Source organism: Eleutherodactylus coqui, chromosome 1, assembly GCF_035609145.1.
Source record: "Eleutherodactylus coqui strain aEleCoq1 chromosome 1, aEleCoq1.hap1, whole genome shotgun sequence".
In the NCBI taxonomy this organism is placed as follows: Eukaryota; Metazoa; Chordata; class Amphibia; order Anura; family Eleutherodactylidae; genus Eleutherodactylus; species Eleutherodactylus coqui.
Genome location: NC_089837.1, coordinates 119,043,218 through 119,066,624, shown reverse-complemented (window position 1 = coordinate 119,066,624; position 23,407 = coordinate 119,043,218). Strand labels below are relative to the sequence as shown.

Genomic DNA, 23,407 nt, shown 5'->3' with positions numbered 1-23,407 from the left:
GAAAGAGGCAGACGATAAAAAATAACACTGAGATAAATAAAGTGGGAACAAATTAGATTAATTTTACTGTGATTATAAAAGGTTTGGTAAAGCATAATACCTTACGTACATTTGCCAAACTCAAGGCCTGCGGGCCAATTCTGGCCCTCCATGTCATTTTATGTGGCATTGATTTTAATGGGGTATTCCCATCATGGGAATCCTATTTCAGTGTGTTTGAAATCACAAAACAATGCATTGACCCATAGGATGTTTATTTCCAAGATGCTCCGTTCTCCAGATATTGATTCCTCTGTCCGCTGTTTACTGCTCGTTGCTAGAGAAAGCGACCACATTTTCTATGAAAAGAAATAGCAGAGGGGAATGCAAAATGATGGTGCATCAAATTAAAGCCCCTTACGGGGCAGCCGTCAAATCAGGTATGCGCTGGGTTAATACATTCAAGCACCTTTCAACATCACTGTAAAATAATCTCATTAACTTAAGTTCCATTTAGACAGGATGAATGTCGGGCAAACGATGCCTGACACTCGGCCCTGCATATATTCGCTCTTGTGATGCTGCATAAATGATGGACGATGAGCTGATCACTGATCGCTCAGTGTAAAGAGCAGCCGTTTAGTACTGAACAGCTGCTATGTTAAAGGGGTTGTCCCGCGGCAGCAAGTGGGTCTATACACTTCTGTATGGCCATATTAATGCACTTTGTAATGTACATTGTGCATTAATTATGAGCCATACAGAAGTTATAAGAAGTTTTTCACTTACCTGCTCCGTTGCTAGCGTCCTCGTTTCCATGGAGCCGACTAATTTTCGCCGTCTAATGGCCAAATTAGCCGCGCTTGCGCAGTCCCGGTCTTCTTCTTTTTTCAATGGGGCTGCTCGTGCTGAATGCTGGCTCCGTGTAGCTCCGCCCCGTCACGTGCCGATTCCAGCCAATCAGGAGGCTGGAATCGGCAATGGACCGCACAGAAGCCCTGCGGTCCACCGAGTGAGAAGATCCCCGCGGCCATCTTCATCAGGTAAGTAAGAAGTCACCGGAGCGCGGGGATTCAGGTAAGCGCTCTCCGGTGTTCTTTTTTAACCCCTGCATCGGGGTTGTCTCGCGGCGAACGGGGGGGGGGGGGGGGTTGAAAAAAAAACCCGTTTCAGCGCGGGACAACCCCTTTAAGTCAATGGGGAGGGGCGGGGGAGCGAGAGGATGAAAATCTCCTGCAACCACCCCGCCCCCTGCTGGCTGTTTTGTGAGTGAGACAGAGATACTCGCTCCTGTGCAACAGCATGGCAGCGAGAACACACAGAAACGTGTGTCGGGCATTGTTTGCCTGACATTCGTCCCATCTGCATGGAGCTTTAATCCAAGGATGAGTGCGTACTTGTGTTGCTATGTTTTTACATGGTTATTTTTATCCTGCGCGTTTTGTACATTGTGAGATATATAAAACCTGCATGAAAATTTAACCCATTCTTTGCAATGGAATATTTACATGCACGATTTTTCTCTCATAGTGATGCTGCAAGACGGAAAAATTCCAGCATGTACTATTTCGTGCAAGTCTCACATGAGTGCAGTACATGTGAATGTGCAGAGTTCTGCCCATTGCACAGAATACGGACAGTCTCCATGTGCTGTGCAATGCGTAAAAAACATGCAAATACGTCCATGTGAAGCCGTCCTTAATTGTACAGCGAGGCATCTTGTTTCTACTCCATCCAGTTTCCCTGCACTGAATAAAACGTCCCCCGCTGGATGTCCGGCCTCATCCCTGTGTAATATGTGATGGATCTCGAGTCCCAAACATCACCCAAACCAAGGATTGGGAAGGAAACACACAGACATTTTAATTCAGTATTAAATTGACCAAATTTGATTACAATCACATGAATATATTTTTATTCAGTGTCTCCAATTTAAGATGAGTCCAATTGCTATGAAAAAGATGCTGAAAATGGCGCACCTCGGACTCACGAAGGGTCATCGTCCAGCACTCCAGAGAGGATCAACCCCCTGTGGAGGGAACCTCTTGGGAGCCATGGTGGAAGACGACCCTCCCTCTGGGCTTACAGGGTTAACGCCAATATATAGCAGCAGATGTTACCAGAATTGTCCAATTCTCATATTTCCAGTAATCCATAAGGTCCTACAAGTAATCAGACAGTATTAAACGAGGCAAAGGACAAAGCAGAGGCCTTGTGCGAGTGCCTTATGGAGATATCCCACTGTGAGCTCTCCAGGCAGCAAATAGCAGGCGTACTGGAGATCTAGCTGCATCATTTGTCACCCATTTATAGATGGCTAGGGATAAATTAGATGATCTGGCTGGCGGGTATGGCTGATCAGGCTGGCTAGGCAGATGTCCCTTTCCTCCCTTACAGATGGTGAAGCTCCAGGTCTCCAGACACACCAAGCACGACGCTGCATATAGTTGTCTGTCCTGCCAGCATGGAGTTTTCTTGAAAGGGTTCTCTAGGTCATAGACTGAGGTGTTTATGACATCAGCACCGTTGCCATAGTTACTGCCGGTGTTTATTACTGAGGCCTAAGATTAATGGCTCTTGCTGCTTAATTTGTTTATCACTTTCCAAATCTTTCAGCTTCCTTCACTAATGCTAAGTTCACACCCAACACAGTTAGTGCTGCATGCTTATTAGTCTAGAGCAGTGATGACGAACCTTTTAGAGACCAAGTGCCCAAACTGCAACCTGAAACCCACCTCTTTATCGCAAAATGCCAACACGGCAATTTACCCGAATACTGAGGTTTAAGTTTAGAAAAAACAACACATACATTAACAGATTCTATCTTAGGCATGTGTAATGCTGTGTTTTCCAGGCAGTATTTTTACCGTGGTCAGAGCATTTGCATTATTACTGCATTTTTAGCACAGTAACGATGCAGGCAAAGCAAGCCGATGACGTCCCCACTTTTGTTTTACCCTCTCAGTGCCATAAAACCGTGCGTTGAAAACGCTGTACACAGTGTTTCATCCTGTTTTTAACGCACCCCATTCATTTTATTGGGCGAAGCAGTGCATTGCTGAAAAATAGAACATACAGCATTTGATTAAGTGTACATTAGAAACACCATGCATTCGTCTGAGAAGCCTCATTGAAATGAATGGAGGCTTAGTGCAGCGTTTTTAGCAGGTGCTGCAAGCACTCGCTAAACACTATATTTCAACGCCTGTGGGAGAGTGTCCTTAAAAGATGTGATGTTCTTACAGATAAGCCTCCAGCGGGCAACAACGCAGGGCAAGCGGAACGTGCAGGGCTGACGCCACAAAGCCCTGCTGTGGCCTGAGCGCTCTGCTTCCCCTAGCTATGCCCTGCTGTGAGCGATGCTCCCCTCCAGCCCCACCATGGGAATCATCTTCACCACAAGCTGCCATCCACAGCGCACTCTCATGCCAACCGCCTTACCCCAGACAGGAGAGGGAGAAAGCGCTCCTTTTGGGCTGCTGGGCAGAGGAACAGGTGATGTGATAAATGTCCTCAGGCGTGCGTAGAGAGGGGGAGCAGCTCAGCCCCGTGACCTTCTGGCTTTCTAGTAGTACTAGTAACAAATAGTGCATGTGCCCACAGAGAGGGCTCCGAATGCCTCCTCTGGCGTGCTTGCCAAAGGTTCGACACTGCTTGTCTACACCAGTGTTTCTCAACTCAAGTCCTCAGCGCCCCCCAACAGGTCATGTTTTCAGGATATCCTATAGTAAGAACACCTGTGGCGATGTCTGAGGCACCAACAATAATTACATCACCTGTGCAATACTGAGGAAATCCTGAAAACATGACCTGTTGGGGGCCCTGAGAACTGGAGCTGGGAAAAACTGGTGTAGAGTAATGCAGGAGTTAAGTCAGTACCCAGTAGGTTAATCACATCTCCAGGCTCCAGCAACTTTTCTGCTGCCTAATGCTCCTTTTACACGGGATGATAGTCATCTAAACGACTGCACGAGGGCTGACGTCATCACTAAGGTCGTCAACTCTTGTGCAGAGCATTTAGACAGAAAGATTTATCGCTGGATCATGGGCTTCTCGCTCAGCGCTTTACCTTCTATGTGAAGCGCTGAGCGGGGAGCATAACATGTATGGACCGAAATAGGACATGATGTGATTTTTTTAACATGCGTGAAAAATGCAACTCAATTTACTCTGTCCATATTATACGCGTATTACGAGGCGGAAATACGCCAGTGTGAATGAGCCATTATAAATAGCCGTTTGAGGGCAACCATGATGCTGACGTGGTCCTTGGTGAAAATTAGTTTGACATTCCTGCCTTATGGGAAGTAAGAAATGACTTTTTTCAAATACTTCTCCGTCCTTTTCATTGTGGTTATTGATCACTTCATTTAGCATAGTTTTCCATCAGTGAAAAAAATAATTACCTAGCATAGAGTCCTCTGTAGAGATGAGCAAGCGTACTCGGCCACGCCCCTTTTTTGCCCGAGCACCGCGATTTTCGAGTACTTCTGTACTCGGGCGAAAAGATTCGGGGGGCGTCGTGGGTGAGGGAGAGAGAGAGAGAGGGCTCCCCCCTGTTCCCCGCTGCTGCCCCCCAAATCTTTTCACCCGAGTACTGAAGTACTCGAAAATCGCGGTGCTCGATCGAGTAATTACTTGAAACGAGTATACTCACTAATCTCTAGTCCTCTGACATTTTTTTTACCTTATAGCTGGTGGCCTCTCAGTTGCATAGATTGTGATCTAGGTAAGTTCTCCTGAAATGGACTTGTTATTTGTATAGCACCAACTTATTTTGCAGAGCTTTCAGGTAATTTATGTATTACTCCCCACCAAGCTGGGTACTCATTTTACCGATGTTGGAAGGATGAGTGAGCCTTGAGCCAGCTACCTGAACCAATCAGGGATTGAACACACAACCTTCAGGTGATGAGTGAGCGCTTAGGACTGCATACTGCTCTGCTGCCTTAACAGTCTGCACCACACAAGGCCTCCTGACAGTTTTCTAACAATAAAAGTGGCATAAACAATCCCATATATGATCTAGGGAATACATTACCTGCTACACTAGTTCTTCAGACTGGTATACTGTACTTTCACTCCCTTCACCCCTCCCTCCTCCCCCCAACTGCCACCAATATCAGAAACTCCCTTTAACCCTTTCCAATCCAATTTGTATCCTTGTTTTCCTAGGGGGCTTACTCTTTTTCTGCTGTTATACAACGGCGCTATATGCTGGCTAAAGCCAGTACTGCATGAGGTGACACGTTGGATAGGCTCTGACAGCAGAGAGGCTGGCAATATACAGTAAGAGAACCCCGACGGGCGTCTTCCAACATCGGAGCTGTACAGCCTTAAATTATGATGTCTTTAGTTGTCAGTGGATTGGAAAGGGTTAAATGTATGTTGTGCTGATATTTCTTACTAGCGGGAAATGTAGTGTGCCTCTGGGAACTGTAGTCTCTGAGCGGTCACATGGTATCAACAGGCAGCAGGGGCGTAACTGTAGGGGATGCAGGGGATGCTATTGCACTGGGGCCCACGAGCCTTTGGGGTGGCCCATAATGTCTCTCTTTTCCATATGGGGCACCCACTACTACAAATAAAGCATTATAGTTGGGGGCACCGTTACAGATTTTGCATTGGGGCCAGAAAGTTCAAGTTACACCTCTGACAGTCGGACCACCCATTTAGCCTTATTCAGATGGCTTCATACTTGATTGAAAAACAATCAATACACATGAACGGGACAAACTATTTATTTTGGCAAGGGGAACTCTATTCACACAAGTTATGAGGGTACTGGGCTTTGTAAAAAAGCTCATGATTGTCTCTTTCTGCCCTAGTTATATCAAGAACTGAAAAGTAAAGATGTATGCCGAACATTCCGAAAATCAATCAATAAAAAAATGGGCATCACAGCTATAGGAGGGACCTCTGCTATTTCCAGCCAGGGAACCCAGCATTCCTATTCAGGTAAGAGTACAGTACAGAGGCAGTTACTCTCTCCCTATTGAGTGCACTGGAAAGTGATACTTAGCAATGCTCCTGTAACAATGGGAGACCGTAGTATGAGCCGCTGCTACATGTTGTCACTGCCCTCCCGGTAGATAACTGAACTGCTGCTTTTTTCAGATGAAGAGAAGGTAGCATTTGTTAACTGGCTAAATAAAGCTTTAAAAGGTGATCCAGACGTTAAGCATCTTCTGCCTATGGACCCTTCCAACGACAGCCTCTTCACATCATTAAGGGATGGGATTTTACTATGGTGAGTGCTACAGAATGACTCCTCGTTTTATACCATCTTCAATAGTTATGTTTTATAACTTACTGCATGCAAATAGGTTGATCTGGTTAAAGAAACATTTACTGCTGTGTCTTAAACTGACTTTTGTGATATTCTCACATACAGGGAAACGGTATTATTGTATCTTGTCACCACCAGAAGTGTGGGTGGTGACAAGATATAGGCTGCTTAACAGCCTGATCACGCCCCCAGTTTGTAATTGGCTGCAGGGTTGCCTCCCCCTGCTTGGGCTCTCAGGTCCTGGCAGTGAGTAACATCGGCTACCCTGCTGGCCTCCCTGCACTGGGAGCACACGTGGGACCAGATAGCAGAGGCGGACAGTGAGGAAGCGGCATCGGCTAGTCTTACAGGAGTGTCCACGCTCCCCTCCAGCCTTCCCCACAGCTCCCTTGTCCCCCTTCCTCACTCTCACCCTGCGATGTGGTGTACAGTGGGTGATGCCGTTCCCTCACTGTCCTCCGCGGCACACGTCGGAGCAGAGAGCCGCGGGGGACACTCTTACTGCAGCCTTCCTCACAACTTCCATCTCCCCCTTCCTCACTGTCACTCAGTGGTGTGGTGTACAGTGGCCGATGCGGCACGGCTGCTCCCCAAGTGTCTGCCGTTGCTTCCCTGCCGGCACCGCGGCTTCATAGCCGGCCGTGACAGGGCCTTCCCTGGCGGTCTTAGTGACTGCCAGGACCTGAGAGCCCAAGCAAGCGGAGGCAGCCCTGCAGCCAATTACAAACTGGGGGCGTGGCCAGGCTGTCAAGAAACAAGTATCTTGTCACCACCCGCACTTCCGGTGGTGACAAGAACCAATAATACCCAGGGAAGCTATAAAAGAATTAGACACTTTCTACGTTTTATAGAAACCAAAGAATTATTGATATAGGCAAAATATTTACTTAGATTATGTTGCCTAATTTGTATGACTAAGGCCGCCTGTCCACGAGCGGGATGGACCCCGAATGCTGAATCCTGCAGCAGGGTATGTCCTGGTGCCCAGCCGGTGACCCATGCGTACCTATCCGGCGTCTTCTTCTCTGTACTGCGAATGTGCCAGCACACATCTGCAGTACAGAGGACGCCACGCCATCGCTATATAATGATGATTGCAGAATGGCCGCAGAACGGTTGGCTTCCATTGATTTCAATGAAAGCCGGCGTGCGTAGCCCGCACAAAATCACAGCATACTGCGACTTTTCCTCCGCGAGCGGAAAATTGCAATCGAGTTCAGCTCGTGAGCAAGAATTCACGTTATTGCAGTGAAGATGTCAACAGAAAATAATTTTTATTAAAAGTAAAGTTATGATTTTTGTTGCAGTCTGTGCGCCGTAGCAACAAGATGCACTCAAAGGCCTCAGTCAGACAAGCATTTGTTCGCTGCGCATGTTTTGTGTGATTGTGATTCACATCTAATAGAATTAATGCTTTTCAATGGCAGCGGTCACATGCCCGAATTTTACATAAAATTCGCACCTACAAAAGATAGACCATATGGGTGGCAATGGACGTGGTTACGTGTTTTTATACGCGCGAATAAACGCATGTAAAAACGCCCGTCTGACCTAGCCCAAAGATGGCTGAATTTAGTTTTTTTTCCATTTCACTCCACTTAGAATTTTTAAAAAGTTTTTCAGTACATTATATGGTCTAATAAATAGTACCATTAAAAAACTAGGATAGGTCATCAATAGTTTTTGCCCAGAAAACTCCTTTAAGGTTCCTTATTAACGACAGCAAGCAGAGATCTTGAAAATGATGAGGAATTAATAAAGTATATTGAAAAAATTATATAGCTTTTCATTATTCCAAGACTAGCAGTTATGTGTTGAAAATGAACCCTGTAAGTGGTATAGTATTGAGTGTATATGGCATGGTGTGAAATACGATATACTGACCTTTTATGAGAACTACAGTGACATTTCTTTACAGTGGATTATAGGAGGATACATTTTCCAAGTGGTCCAGTCAAAACTTTACATTAATAATTTGCCATCCCCTTTATAAATGGCATTTGTTTTTCTCGCATGGTTTACCTCCGCGCTCTGCTTTGCGGCTTTAATAGGAAACACAAGATGAATATCCATTTTTAATGACATCTCTGGGTGCTGACTCGCTCTCAGTCAATTAGTTTAGTACATGACATATTGAAAGATATAACACTGTTATAGAGTATGCGAATGGAAAAGGGTTTTTATTATGATACCTTTTTGAAGGGAACCTGTTATCTACTATAAGGGCTCATGTCCACGGGGAAAATAGGATTTAGGATCCGCAGCGGATTTCCTGCATGCGGATCCGCACCCCATAGGGATGCATTGACCACCCGCGGGTACATAAATACCCGCGGATCGTCAATAAAAGTGATTTAAAAAAAAATGGAGCATGAAAAAATCTGGACCATGCTCCATTTTCATGCGGGTCTCCCGCGGGGACGGCTCCCGCGGGCTTCTATTGAAGCCTATGGAAGCCGTCCGGATCCGCGGGAGACCTAAAATAGGAATTTAAAGCATTTACTCACCCGCAGCGGACCGCGAAGCTCTTCTCTTCCTCACGGCCGCATCTCCCTTGCTTCGGCTCGGCGGATGTGCCCGGCCCGACGTGCCGCCGGCGTCAGGAATTCATCCGCCGGCCGAAAATGAAGATCCGGCCGTGAGGAAGAGCAGAGCTTCGCCGCCCGCTACGGATAGGTAAATGCTTTTAAATTGCTATTTTCGGCGCTCATGTCCGCGGGGCAGGAGGGACCCGCTGCAGATTCTCCATGGAGAATCTGCAGCGGATCTGATTTTCCCCGTGGACATGAGGCCTAAGCACTATAAACTAAGTTATAGTGCTTATAGTTTAGATCAGGGGCGTAACTATAGATGCGGGGATGCGGTTGCACCCGGGCCCAGGAGCCTTAGGGGGCCCATAAGGCCTCTCTTCTCCATACAGTGAGACAAGTACTATGAGTTATGCATTATAGTTGGGGGCCCCATTACAGGTTTTGCATTGGGGCCCGGGAGGTTCAAGTTACGACTCTGGTTTAGATGATGGAAAGTCCGGGGAGCAAAGTCTCATACTCACCTCATCCCCATTTCCTGCAATGTCCCCCGCCCAAGTCATCGTGTGTACACCTGCGTCACTCTTTTCAGAAGGCTGTGCACTCCCATTCATCTCTATTTAAGTCTGTGCACAGTCGTTTGAAGAGACACACTGGCTGTGCGCTCTCGGACTTTGCTGGGGGCCATCGCAGGAATGAGGGACCGGGTGAGTATAAGACACAGCTCCCCAGAATCCCCATTACCTAAACTATAAGCATCATAAATTAGTTTCCTTTTTTTGTTTGTTTTAAAGCTTTCACTTTTTGTATAGGTTGTTAGTTACCTTTCCTTCCACTTGTTTCTGATTGTTATACCAAATATTAGACTCAGGAAAAGGTCATTGGTCTGTTGGCATGCCAGAAAATGAAAAATAATACACAATTTTTTGTGCCATTTTCTTGTGTAAAAGATAATAAATCAGCCACTTTGATGATGGCGCGGACACCTAATACTAAGGGGGTCTTCACACTGGCGTCAAAATCGTGCGAGATTTGTGCATTGCGAGATGCACAAATCTTGCACAGATATGGTACCCATTCTTTTAAATAGGTTCATTCACATTTGCAATGTTTTTCTGCATGACACTGCATTGTGATGCTATGCAGGAAAAAAAAATCGCAGCATGTTCTACCTTTTTGCAATATCGCCCATTGTCTTGAATGAAGCTGGCAGCAGCAGCATTGGCCCTGTTGAAACCAATGTGAGAACTCCGCGATCCATTGCCTTGGCTGTGACTGCCGCGGCAGAAATTCCTTCTGCCCCATAGTTATGCAAGGCTGTTTTCAGATGAAAACGCCTCGCATCCAGGGGTTTCACATGGATTGCAAGGGCGATATCAGGCCATGGTTCACGGCCCGGTATCGCCCTGTCCAGTTTGAAGGAGCCCTATACCCCATGATGAAAAATTGGAAAAAAGTCACAGATTTCAGCACAAATATAGCATGTTCCAAAGTTTTAGACTTTTTTATGCTACAAAGGTAGAGCAACTCACTTGAGGAATTCCTCACTGTGTACATGCCATATCCAATACATGCTATACCATACTTAGACTGCTCTTATATAGCAAGCGTCGTACTTTTTACAACTAAAATACCCCCTAATGCAACTGTTCCTTTTTTAGCCCTGCTCCTAAATGGACACTGCTCAAAAAAATTAAGGGAACGATTAAAGGGATCTGGTAAATATTTTCTTTAAAATCAGGTCCCCTAATTTGTAAAAATAATACTCACCTTTGCACAGGTAGTCCTGCTCCTCCAGTATGGCACCTCCATATGTGCTGTCACAAGAAACAGATTCCGTGAGGGCATGACATCCCATAGTGGGACCTATGCATCTCGATTGGCATTCGCCAGAGAACCCTAGAATTGGCAGGTCAACCATTCTCTTCACAGATGAGAGCAGGTTTACACTGACCACAGGCTGGGTGATGGAGATCATTGAAATCTTTTGTATGATTTACGAGTTCCCTTCAGTTTTTTGAGAAGTGCATTTACAGTCCTTAAGAATGAAAACTCTTTAGTAAATGTGAAAGAAATGCAATACATAAAGAAAAAAATGTGAACTTGGTTGTGGATTTTACCCTTTTCATTCCAATGGTTGGGATAATAAAATATGTTTTCTTTCGTACACACTTATCTACATATGTTTTTCTCTTTACAGTGTAACTGTAGTAGACGTATTAGATGATGCATGTATTTACTCTTTTATATTCATTTCTTTTTGTAATTTAGCAAAATGATAAACTTATCTGAACCAGATACTATTGATGAAAGAGCTATCAACACAACTAAGCTAACACCATTCACCATTTCCGTAAGTCCATGATCGATTTATTATCTTTTCCTTCTTAATATTCATGTGTCATTGATGTGATCTGATTGGCAGCCATAATTTAGGAGTAGAAACCAAGTTGTGAACTAAAAAGACATCAGCAATACTACTATTTAGCGGGTGAAAATAAGCATCTCTCTCTTTACTTTATGTTTAATGAGAGCATGGTAGCCCCAGACCATGTGATGCATCGGGGGGCGCAGTAGTGCCTTATTCGAGTACCTGCCTGCTCGTCTCCAAAGATTCAGAGATTCAGGTGCTGGCGGGGAGCGGCGGGGGAGAGCGGGGAGGAACAGAGGGGAGATCTCTCTCTCCCTCTCTCCCCCCTGCTCACCGCCGCAACTCACCTCTCACCCGCGCCAGCAGCCGAATCTTTAGAGACGAGCGGGCAGGTACTCGAATAAGGCACTACTCGCTCGAGTAGTTTGCCTTATCGAGTATACTAGCTCATCTCTAATAATTAGCTTCACTGACAGGCAAATTTCTTAGACTAAAGTCAGTAAAATGCTGAAATATTGATCAAATGTCTTAGAAGTGGCAGCTCTAATAGAAAATACATCCTTTTGGCCTATATTGCATTAACTAGTGTCTGGAATGACCCAATTATTGGTAATGAACTTGTCTATGCGTGTGTAAGTATTGTGGTGAGTGGAGTAATGTGTAAAATCTTTTTCTGATGAGTGGAAATATCTCCATGTGTCGTATAAATTTTCCCTAAATAGAATATATCATAGTAATAGTTTCACACAACTGTCTATTATGTCCATGCGGCTCATTAAAGCGCCACACCTCATCACGGACGCAAGAAGGCGTCCAAATGCAACTAATCTCATAATGTTGCATAGACTAATTACACCTCTCCAGGTAAAGATGGAAGGACACCTGTCCCTTACTAATCAGGAAAAGTGGGGAACCCCTGCCTAAAAGTGGGGTGATTGCCTGGTAAAGACATCCCCACTGACTTCATTTGAGACCTGGCTATCCCTGATTAGGAACCTGGAGATATGCACAAAGCACAGGACACGACACTATTCACACACACTGAACACAGAACATGACTGTTTAAACCTCATGTCTGGCCACCGGCACAGACATACAGAACAAGCCGCTGTTCACACCAACACTCATGGTAATGCACACCTCACAGAACCGGACTGCGCATAGAGCACATGTCTGGCCACTTGCACAGACATACAGAACACGTTGCTGTTCACACAGGGTTATGCAAAGCACATAGAACTGGAACCCCACCCAGAACTCACATGCATACAGATAGTAAACCATAGTTAGTCCAAGTGTCCTCACTCCAAGGGGTAAGTGAGTGACCGCCACCGTGCTGACACAAAGGTAATCGTGTCAGGTATCACCCAGCTGACACACACATAAGACAACAGACGTCTGGAGGGGGATAGGGAGAAACATGTGTATGCACCTGTGCAGTCAGCATACCGCACACTACTCGATGCATACACTCCAGAAGGCAAGGAGGCGAGGGACAACAGGTGTCCAGACCATCCTCAGGGAAGTAAGAGAGACACTTCAGACAAGCCATGCACAACACAGCTCAGAGTGAGATTAACATAGAGTGCATCAACAGAGTAAAATGACCAGCATCTTCTACCAAGAGATACTGGTATTTAAGTGTAGCAGACTAGAGGGGATTGGCTGGAGAAACACCACACCCAGATCTCTCAATTAACCCTCACCTGTAAAGCTGTGCTCATGGAAACCTATAGAACCACAGGTCCAAGACGCACCACCTAACACTGTCTATATGAAAAAATGATAGCAATTCAAGGTGGTAAACTAGACGCCTTCACTGACAAATGGAACATATGGCTTAACCATTATCCTCCTCCAATTTAAAAACATAACTCTTCCCCTTAGCCCCATCCATTAAAACCCCAAGGCTCAATAATAATCATTATGGTACACACTGGTTAAATGTTATTTTTGGTTTCAAGTGTTAACAATGTTACTAATAAAAGAATCCTAACATTACAGGTTACAGATAAGGGCTCAGTCACATGCGTGCCGATGCGCCTGTATTTCTGCAGGATAAGATGGCCGCACCGCGTGCAGACGACTCTCTGCATGACCGGCTCCATTGCCAGCTATGTGTTCTATCTTCCGGACGGTGCAGAGAGTCGTCCGCACCTGCAGTGCGACCGTCTTATCATACAGAAACACGGACGGATCAGCGCCCGTGTGACCGAGCCCTAAATCTGTATATACGGACCATTTGCTGTATAAGAATGTGCAGTCTATTGTTCGTAATTAATACTGATGTCCGCAACTGCAAATTTACTTGTATATTATATTATTGAAACTACCTATACAAGTCATTGAAAAAGAAAATACATCCTTTGCGGTAATGACTGCAAAGCAAATGGAATTTGTGAGACTACTAGCAGTTGGACCAAACCTTTATGGCAGAACCTATTGATATGCCACGTCCAGAATGATAAAACCCCTCTTAATAGTGAGGACAATTTTTACTTCATGGCTTTAGGTTTCAGGGGTGCAAAGAAAACATGGTCTTTGTTAAAAAAAAATCAAGTCCCTAGAAGAAGTTGTTGTCCCTGTCCCTGCCTACTTGCCCCCCTGGGCTAACCCCCAGGGCGACAACTGGGCGGCGGTCCCTACCCTCACTAGGGAAGCGGGACACGGGGAGACAAACAGACACTGAAGACAAACAACGGTAGAGCGGTCAGACAATCCGGGTCGGCAACAGGAGGGTACGCAGTACAGGGGGGTCAGGCAAAAACGTAGTCAAGGTCCAAAAGCAGAGGTCAAGAAAGCCGGGGTCACAAACAGGAGTCAAAAGAATACGCGGGTGCAGCTGGAAGACCAAACTAACACTGGCAAGGCCTGAGAGGAAAACACACCTATTTAAATGCTGTCAGCGCTCCCGCCCCAGAAGCTGATTGGGGCGGGGAGCCTGACAGCAGCAGGGCTAATCAGGGCGGTGCTGGGGGCACGCCCCCAGTCTCACTGCACAGACAGTTACCAGGGAAGCCAGCCTGGTAGTCAAGCGACTAGAAGCACCAGCTGCCTCCCTAGCAACCCGGCGGCGACCAGTCTTACAGCGGCCCGGGGAGATCACAAGAACCGGGGTACCTCTGCGCCGTGCTCCTGTACCCCGGGTGGCCGGACCGGTGGTGCGGGCACGGCGGCCCCGAGAGTTGCCGGTTCTGACAGTACCCCCCCTTCTACGGGGGGACACCGGACCCCCATGGCCAGGTGCGGGCTTAAGCGGGAAAGCCCTGTGGAATGCCTGGACTAGGCGTGGCGCATGAACGTCCCTGGCAGGGACCCACGTCCTATCCTCAGGGCCAAATCCTCTCCAGTGGACCAGGTACTGCAGCACACCTCTAACCCGTCGGGCATCCACCAGCCTTTCTACTTCATACTCCAGTTCCCCCTGTACCAGAGAAGGAGGAGGCGGGTTCTGGGTGGGTAGAACTGGAGTCACATACTTCTTAAGTAAGCTTTTGTGAAAAACCTTGTGGACCTTCCAGGGGTCAGGAAGTGCCAACTTATATGACACCGGGTTGATGACCTGAGAAACAGTAAATGGGCCAATGAACCGAGGAGCAAGTTTCAGGGAGGGAACCTTGAGTCTCAGATTCTTGGAAGACAACAAAACTTGCTCCCCGACTACAAAAGGTGCAGAGATGGTACATCTTTTATTTGCGTATTTACGCAGTTTCTCTTGGGAACCCTGAAGGTTCTTACAAACCTGGGCCCAAACTGTGCACAGTTCCTCAGAGGATATGTCGGCGGCCGGATTGTTCGAGACCACAGGAGTGGAAAGCGAGAACCGGGGATGAAACCCATAGTTACAAAAAAAAGGTGACAATTGGGTCGACGAGTTAACATGGTTGTTGATAGCAAATTCGGCGAGAGGTAAGTAGTTGGCCCACTGATACTGGTTATCAGAGACAAACAGTCGCAGATACTGGATGAGTTCTTGGTTCATTCGTTCCGTTTGTCCGTTACTCTCGGGATGGAAAGCGGAGGAGAAGGACAAATTTACGTTTAGATTTTTACAGAAGGCTCGCCAGAAGCGAGCGACGAACTGAACCCCTCTATCTGACACAATGTCCTCGGGGATCCCATGTAACCGAACAATCTCCTTGATGAACATTTCAGACAGAAGTTTGGCGTTAGGCAACTTGCAAAGCGGAACAAAATGTGACATTTTAGAGAAACGGTCTACTATTACCCAGATGACCGTATTCCCCAGCGAGGATGGCAGATCAGTAATAAAATCCATGGACAAATGGGACCATGGCCTGGACGGAATGGGCAAGGGAAGAAGAGGACCCTCAGGACGTCTCCTGAGATTCTTCCCCCTTGCGCAAACCGGGCACGCGGACACAAATACCCGTACCTCCTTGGCCATGTGCGGCCACCAATAGAGTCTGGATACTAACTCCAGCGTACCCCTGATGCCGGGGTGTCCAGCTAGGACAGAAGCGTGTGTCTCCTCTAACACTTTCAATCTCAGTGACAATGGGACAAATAATTTGCCTTCCGGAAGGGCTTCAGGAGCAGATTGTTGAGCGGCGTGAATGAGAGGTGAAAGGTCGGAGGAGACAGCAGCGAGGACCACCCCAGGGGAGAGGATGCTCTCAGGCTCCGGCTCGGCAGGTTCCGGAGAACCAAAGCTCCTAGACAGGGCATCAGCCTTGACATTCTTAGAACCCGGTCTATAGGTAACAACAAAATTGAACCGAGAGAAGAACAAGGCCCAGCGGGCTTGCCGAGCATTTAACCTCTTAGCGGAATCTAGATAGGTGAGGTTTTTATGGTCTGTGAGTACCGTGATCTGGTGATGGGCTCCTTCCAAAAAATGCCTCCACTCTTCGAAAGCCCACTTAATCGCCAGCAATTCCCGGTTGCCTATATCATAGTTCCGTTCGGTGGAAGAAAACTTCCTAGAAAAATAGGCACACGGTCTAAGGTTGGTGAGAGTGGAGGGACCTTGGGACAGTACCGCTCCCACACCAAACTCAGAGGCATCTACTTCCACCAAAAAAGGGCTGGACAGATCTGGTTGTACTAGGACAGGTGCAGAAGAGAACGCCGCCTTTAGGGTATCGAAGGCCCTCAGAGCCTCAGAAGACCAGGTCCTCACATCTGCCCCCTTTCTGGTGAGGTCCGTTAGAGGTTTAGCCACCACGGAGAAGTCTTTGATGAATTTGCGATAGTAGTTGGCGAAGCCGAGGAAGCGTTGAAGGGCTTTCAACGACCCTGGCTGGGCCCACTCCGTGATGGCTTTCACCTTTTCAGGATCCATCTGGAAGTCGCATGGCGTGATGATATACCCCAAAAATGATATCTTTTGTACCCCGAACACACATTTCTCGAGTTTAGCAAACAGCTTGTTATGTCTGAGTCGAGCTAGTACAGTCTGAACGTGAGTATGGTGACTTGGCAAGTCGGAGGAAAAAATCAAAATGTCGTCTAGATATACAACCACGAACACCCCCATGATATCCTGAAACACTGAGTTCATGTACCCCTGAAAAATGGCGGGGGCGTTACACAATCCAAAAGGCATAACTAGGTATTCAAAATGCCCGAGGGGCGTATTGAAGGCGGTTTTCCACTCATCCCCCTCCCGAATGCGGATGAGGTTGTATGCTCCCCTGAGATCAAGTTTAGAAAACCATCGGGCACCAGCGACCTGGTTGAGGAGGTCAGGAATGAGTGGAAGGGCATACTGGTTTCGGACTGTGATTTTGTTTAGCTCTCTATAGTCAATACAGGGCCGGAGACCCCCATCCTTCTTCTCAACGAAGAAAAACCCGGCACCCACCGGGGATTCTGAGGGCCGGATGTGCCCCTTGGCCAGGCTGTCCTGGATATAGTCCCTCATGGATTCTCTCTCAGGAACCGTAACGTTATAAATGCGGCCCTTAGGAAGTTTGGCCCCAGGAATCAAGTCTATTTTACAGTCCCATTCCCTATGAGGGGGCAGAGCTTCAGATAATTGTTTGGAGAACACGTCAGAAAACTCGGAGAGGTAATCTGGTAGGGGGGTCCCCTCGCAGGTGGAGATTCCCACCTTCACCGCACAAAGGTGGTTAGCACAGCGGGGACCCCACTTTACCAGTTCCAACGTGTCCCAATTTACTACCGGGTTGTGCTCCCGGAGCCAGGGGAGGCCTAGGACGACGTCCACAGACAAATCTCTCATCACTAGAAAGGTGCAGGTTTCCACGTGTAAGGCTCCTATCGTAAACCTTACTTCAGGGGTAACCAGATGAACCACCCCTGCTTGCAATGGGGTGGAGTCCACTCCTGAAACCAGAATCGGGGTCTCTAAACGTAAAAAAACCCCGGACAGTTGAGCAACGAAATTAAAGTTAACGAAATTCGCCGCAGCCCCAGAATCAACAAAGGCTTGCCCAGTACGGTGGAAAGCATGAAATTCTAGGGTGCAAGGCAATAACATTTTGGATAACACAGGGAGTACCTTAGCTCCTAGACAGTCCTCCCGACAACTGCCTAGGAGCGGGAGTTTTCCTGCCGTGGCTTCTTAGTGCAGGTGGCAATGCGGTGACCCGGCTCCCCACAGTAGAAGCAAAGATTCTTCTTCAGGCGATATTCCCGTCGCTGCTTGGGGTTCATGGCTCCCAGTTCCATGGGCTCGGTGGTGGGAAGTGAGAGAGTCAGGTCAGTAGAAGAAGTGGGCGTGGGGAGTGGAGTGGCCCGAGCGGCGTGTCGGCCCCTCAAACGTCGGTCGGCCCGAATAGCAAGCGTCATGGCTTGCTCCAGGGTTCTAGGCTCTGGGTGGGCCACAAGTAGGTCCTTGAGACCCTCAGACAGACCGGTCAAAAATAAGTCTTTTAGGGCGGCATCGTTCCACCCGGATTCCGTACAATGTTGACGGAATTGGGAACAGTAGTCCTCCGCCATTTTACAACCCTGGCGCAGGGCCAGAAGTTTGGAGACTGCGTAGCCCGCCCGGTCGGGTTCGTCATAAATTTGACCCAGGGCGGAAAAAAAGGCGTCAAGGGATAGTCGGGCTGGAGAGCCTGCTGGTAGCGAGAAAGCCCAATTTTGGGGGTCCCCCCTCAGGCGGGTAATTACAATTCCCACTTTCTGATATTCAGTACCAGAGGAGTGGGGTCGGAGATCAAAGTAGAGCTTGCAGCTCTCTCTAAATGCAAAGAACTGACCTCTCTCTCCAGAGAAGCAGTCCGGCAGCGTGGCTCGGGGTTCTGACATAGTCCCGGGAGCGGAAGGGGGCTGCATGGGACCTGCAGCCGCCACTTGTTCCTGTAGCTGCATGCGGGCGGTTAGGTCCTGGACAAGGTTAGTAAGGACCTGGACCTGGTTCGCTAACGCAGCCACGGCCTCCATCGAGGGATTCAAAGTAGCCGGGCGGATGCACGAGTCTGACCTACCTTCGGCCAGTGTTACTGTCAGGACAGTGTCCGGGATATGGGGGTCCCTGATATATCCCGCAACCCCTGTCCCTGCCTACTTGCCCCCCTGGGCTAACCCCCAGGGCGACAACTGGGCGGCGGTCCCTACCCTCACTAGGGAAGCGGGACACGGGGAGACAAACAGACACTGAAGACAAACAACGGTAGAGCGGTCAGACAATCCGGGTCGGCAACAGGAGGGTACGCAGTACAGGGGGGTCAGGCAAAAACGTAGTCAAGGTCCAAAAGCAGAGGTCAAGAAAGCCGGGGTCACAAACAGGAGTCAAAAGAATACGCGGGTGCAGCTGGAAGACCAAACTAACACTGGCAAGGCCTGAGAGGAAAACACACCTATTTAAATGCTGTCAGCGCTCCCGCCCCAGAAGCTGATTGGGGCGGGGAGCCTGACAGCAGCAGGGCTAATCAGGGCGGTGCTGGGGGCACGCCCCCAGTCTCACTGCACAGACAGTTACCAGGGAAGCCAGCCTGGTAGTCAAGCGACTAGAAGCACCAGCTGCCTCCCTAGCAACCCGGCGGCGACCAGTCTTACAGCGGCCCGGGGAGATCACAAGAACCGGGGTACCTCTGCGCCGTGCTCCTGTACCCCGGGTGGCCGGACCGGTGGTGCGGGCACGGCGGCCCCGAGAGTTGCCGGTTCTGACAGCGAGAAGCTGGATAGTCGTATTCTGACCAGACTGTTAGGAGGTGTCGGGACCAGTGGATACGTGAAGGCACACAGACAAGGTGACTAGGCTCAGGTGACCCTTGAAAGACCACCAGTATAGAAAATTGTCTGACTGTCCAAGACGCACAAGCAGCTCCAACTGTTCCGTTGTCCGTCATCTAGAGACAGGTGGCACCATCAATACACTCCTGTGTCTGTCGGAACCATTTCCAGGCGCTTGGCTGAAGGATATTTCATCTCGCGGCGTCCATTACATGTACTGCTTTTGACACCTACGCCTTGTTGCTTCTGTTTGCAGTGGTGTTGTGAAAGACAAAACTGGACTACTATGGAGTGAAACTGGGTTGTCTTCAGCAACTAATTCGGGTTTAGTTTGCGCACTAACGATGGCTGTGTTTGTGTCTAGAGACTTAGAGTTGGGTGCCTCAAGCAGAGGCTGTGGAGCAGCACACTGCCCCCACTGCTGATGTGGTGGTTTGGGGACATCGCATACAATAGTCGGTCACTCCTAGTAGTGGTACAAGGGATAATGACCGCTCAGCTGAAAATATCCTCCAGCCACATGTGTTGCCTCTCATAGCGGCTTCCAAGAGGCATTTTACAGCAGGATAATGCTCAGCCACACTTAGCAAGCGTGTCACAGGAATGTCTCCACCACATTGCCACACTTCTATGGCCTATCCAGTCACCAAAAAATTATTGGTAAGAGACATGTATAAGACCATCTAGGACCAATGTGCTGCAGAATACCATACAGTACCTGTATGCCTCCATGCCCGCCTGTATCACATCTTGCATCCAAGCTAGAGGCGGTACAACAGGGTACTGGAGTCTCCATGCCTGCCTGTATCACATCTTGTATCCAAGCTAAAGGTGGTACAACAGGGTACTAGAGTCTCCATGCCTGCCTGTATCGCATCTTGCATCCAAGCTAGAGGTGGTACAACAGGATACTAGAGTCTCCATGCCCACCTGTATCACATCTTGTATCCAAGCTAGAGGCGGCCCAACAGTTTTCCCCAATAAAATCTCCTTTTGCTCTGATATTGTAATCACTTAGGCCAAATGCCCATGGATGGATTATCACTGCAGAATTTGTCGGCAGACACCCACCGCGAATTTCGGAGCAATGTCCGACCATTGACATGCTATGTTAACCGATTCTCCCCAGCCCACAAGCAGAAATCAACTCCGATTTTCCACTTGGCGATGGGAGAATCGCAGCATGCTTTTTTTTGAGCAGAAAATCTCAGTTAATGGAAGCTGTCCATCCTGTGATACTTCCGCAGTGAGAACTGCAGAAGTATCTCGGGAATCCACATCACAGCCCAGCGTTGGCGTGCCATAAGCTGCACTGTGCGTGCACGCCGGCTCGCTGGCCGAGACACTCACAGTTGATCCGGACAGGTGAGTACAGGGTTTTGGTGGGCACCAGGTCTGATTCCGCTGCGAGTTTTCGCAGTCGGAATCCGACCCAGCGGTGGGCAGGAGGCCAACTTATATCAAGGTTACAATCACACAGAAAAACTTTCATTAGATTCCAACAACTTCTTCTAGGTGCTTGACGGTTTTATTTTGACTGTGAGTGTATATTTAATACAGGCAGTAAACAGCTCTGTGTGTATATTCTGCTGCTCTGCAAGTCTGCTCATCATTTGTTCTGCATACATACACTGGAGGGTGTCACATTTGGGAGAGCAGCTGTGCAGAAAAGCCGTTTGCCTGTGGATCTGTGGACTGTACAGTAGTATAGACGGTCCAGGGGTGCAGGGTGAGCCAGTAAGTATAGTGCATTTTATAATTAGTACTTGCAGGTAAACTTGATACAATGTTTTCGGATATTTATAAATTCCATCAGTGCTTACTTTATAATGCATGTGGTCTATTTGTTTTTATTTTACTTTAGGAAAATATTAATTTGGCTCTAAATTCAGCTTCTGCCATTGGTTGTACAGTAGTGAACATTGGAGCGCAAGACTTGCAAGAAGGAAAGCCACATTTGGTCCTGGGCCTGATATGGCAGATTATTAAGGCTGGGTTGTTTGCCGACATTGAGATCTCCAAGAACGAGGGTAATTAAAAACAAATATTGTGGCCTGTATCCTTTAACACATTAAAACATATCCTGAAAAACTACTTACTGTCTGGTGTAGGCAAAGAACTATTGGCTGCACAGCGGCTTCAGTGAAAACTGGGCCCTAGTGTCTAGGGGGTCTATTAGCCATTTTTTCACAAAAGAGGACCCCAATACTATAATCTATGCATGCTAGTTGGAAGAGTATTTCAGAGTTAGGGTGACTACCCACTTTAGTTTTTTTTTCACTGCGAAATTCGCAAAGTTTTTTTTTCTGCAGGGGTCTATGGGACTTGTAATGTTAAAATCGCTATCGCGCAAAATGGCAATTTACCGCAAAATCGCCATTTTGCGCGATCACGATTTTAACATTACAAGTCCCATAGACTCCATGCAGAAAAAAAAACGCTGCGAATTTCGCAGTGAAAAATGTAGTGGGTAGTCACCCTTAGCATCGGGCTCAGATGCTTTAAGTCTCTGGTCCAGTAACCTGTTAGATGATTGCAGGTGATTGTGTATTTGGATGGAAAGTCAATATCTTTCAGCAAAGGGGCTTGAAGAAAGTTTAATATTTAAAGTGGTATAAACTACATAATCAAAATAGATTCTATCAATATAAATATGATAAACATGTATTATGACTGTCAGAGGCAGACCGGGACTAAAAAGCAGCTGTGGCACACCAACCCCATCAGTCCACATACTCTATTGCCCCCACCATAGGAAAACAATGGCACACTATGGTTTCTGCAGCAAATTTAACTTTACTTGGTCATGCCCCTTGCTACTGTCTTAACCCGTTGCAATCCAATTTTGGATTCACAGTTTCCTAGGGGGCTTTCTCTTTCTGCCATTATACAATGGCACCATCTGCTGGCTAGAGCCAGTCTGTGGTATGGGACATACTGGAGAGGCCCCCGACAACAGAGCAGCCAGTAATCTACAGTAAGAATACCCTGCCGGAAGTCTTCCGACATGGGAGCTGTACACGCTTCAATCAGAATGTCTTTAGACGTCAGACAGTGGATTGGAAAGGGTTAAAGGGGTTGTCCAGGGTTAGAAAAGCATGTCTGCTTTCTTTTAAACACAGCGCTGCCTTAGTGCATTGGGTTGTGCGTGGTATTGCAGCTTAGCCTCATTGAAATAAATGGGAGCTGAGCTATAGTACCAGACACAACCAATGGACAAGGGTGCCGCCATTTTTTGAAGAAAGCAACCATGTTTTCTTCCCTTTAGGCTGCTTCCACACGGGCGATTTTCTTGCACGATTTTGTTCCAATGCGACAGTGCTAGAAATTGCATGTATGTAGAGCTGATGCTTTCCTATGGGTTCTTCCACATGAGCGATGTTTTGTAGCCTGCAACATTGCAAGACTAGAAAATCGCAGCATGCTCTATATAGCCGCAGTTTGCGATCTTTTGTAGTCCATGTTTCCCTATGTAGCCTTCCTATGTGTTGTATTGCATTGCACGAAAACAACGATGCAAAGGATATCCTACTGTAAAAGCATTAAAAAAAGCCCTAGCTGCATCAAAAAAACACATCACCTAAGATGTGCTGTCAGCTCCAACACATCATCTCCCCAGTCCCCAAAAGTTGTCTTCAGTGAATGGCTGTGATTGGTTCATTGAGCGCTGGCTCTGATTGGCTGAGGTACCGTTTCCTGGAGGCAGGGAATTTACAAATCCCTGACCAGGGAGAAATGCCTGAAGACAACTATCGGGAGAAGACGCGCCGGACCTGACAGCGCTTCTTAGGTAATGTATGAAAATCCTTGCACGTGGTGCTACAAAGTTGTGCAACTTTAGCAGAACGTGCGACTTTGTAGCGACTCAAAATCACGATATCGCCTTGAGAAAAAGCAGCGATATCGCACGGACCACCGATGCGATATTGCTGCGATTTCCTAGCATCCATATCGGGTCCCCAGTGTGGAAGCAGCCTTATCATTATTTTCACAAATGTGCTGGAAAAACTAAATTAGTTAAATAGCTTATAGTGCTGTTTCTAGCACATTTGTGAAAAATAATGACGTGAC

At 47.5% G+C, this 23,407-nt stretch overlaps 1 protein-coding gene across 2 annotated transcripts in view; it reads left to right on the top strand.

Moving 5' to 3' along the window:
- Positions 1-23,407, top strand: part of PLS1 (plastin 1) — a 113,929-nt gene that overhangs the window by 58,909 nt on the left and 31,613 nt on the right. For both annotated transcript variants that reach the window (XM_066589631.1, XM_066589623.1), the window contains 4 exons: positions 5,808-5,937; positions 6,097-6,229; positions 11,068-11,149; positions 21,201-21,366. In XM_066589631.1, coding sequence (XP_066445728.1) covers positions 5,808-5,937; positions 6,097-6,229; positions 11,068-11,149; positions 21,201-21,366 — 511 coding nt within the window. The remainder of the gene's footprint in view (positions 1-5,807; positions 5,938-6,096; positions 6,230-11,067; positions 11,150-21,200; positions 21,367-23,407) is intronic.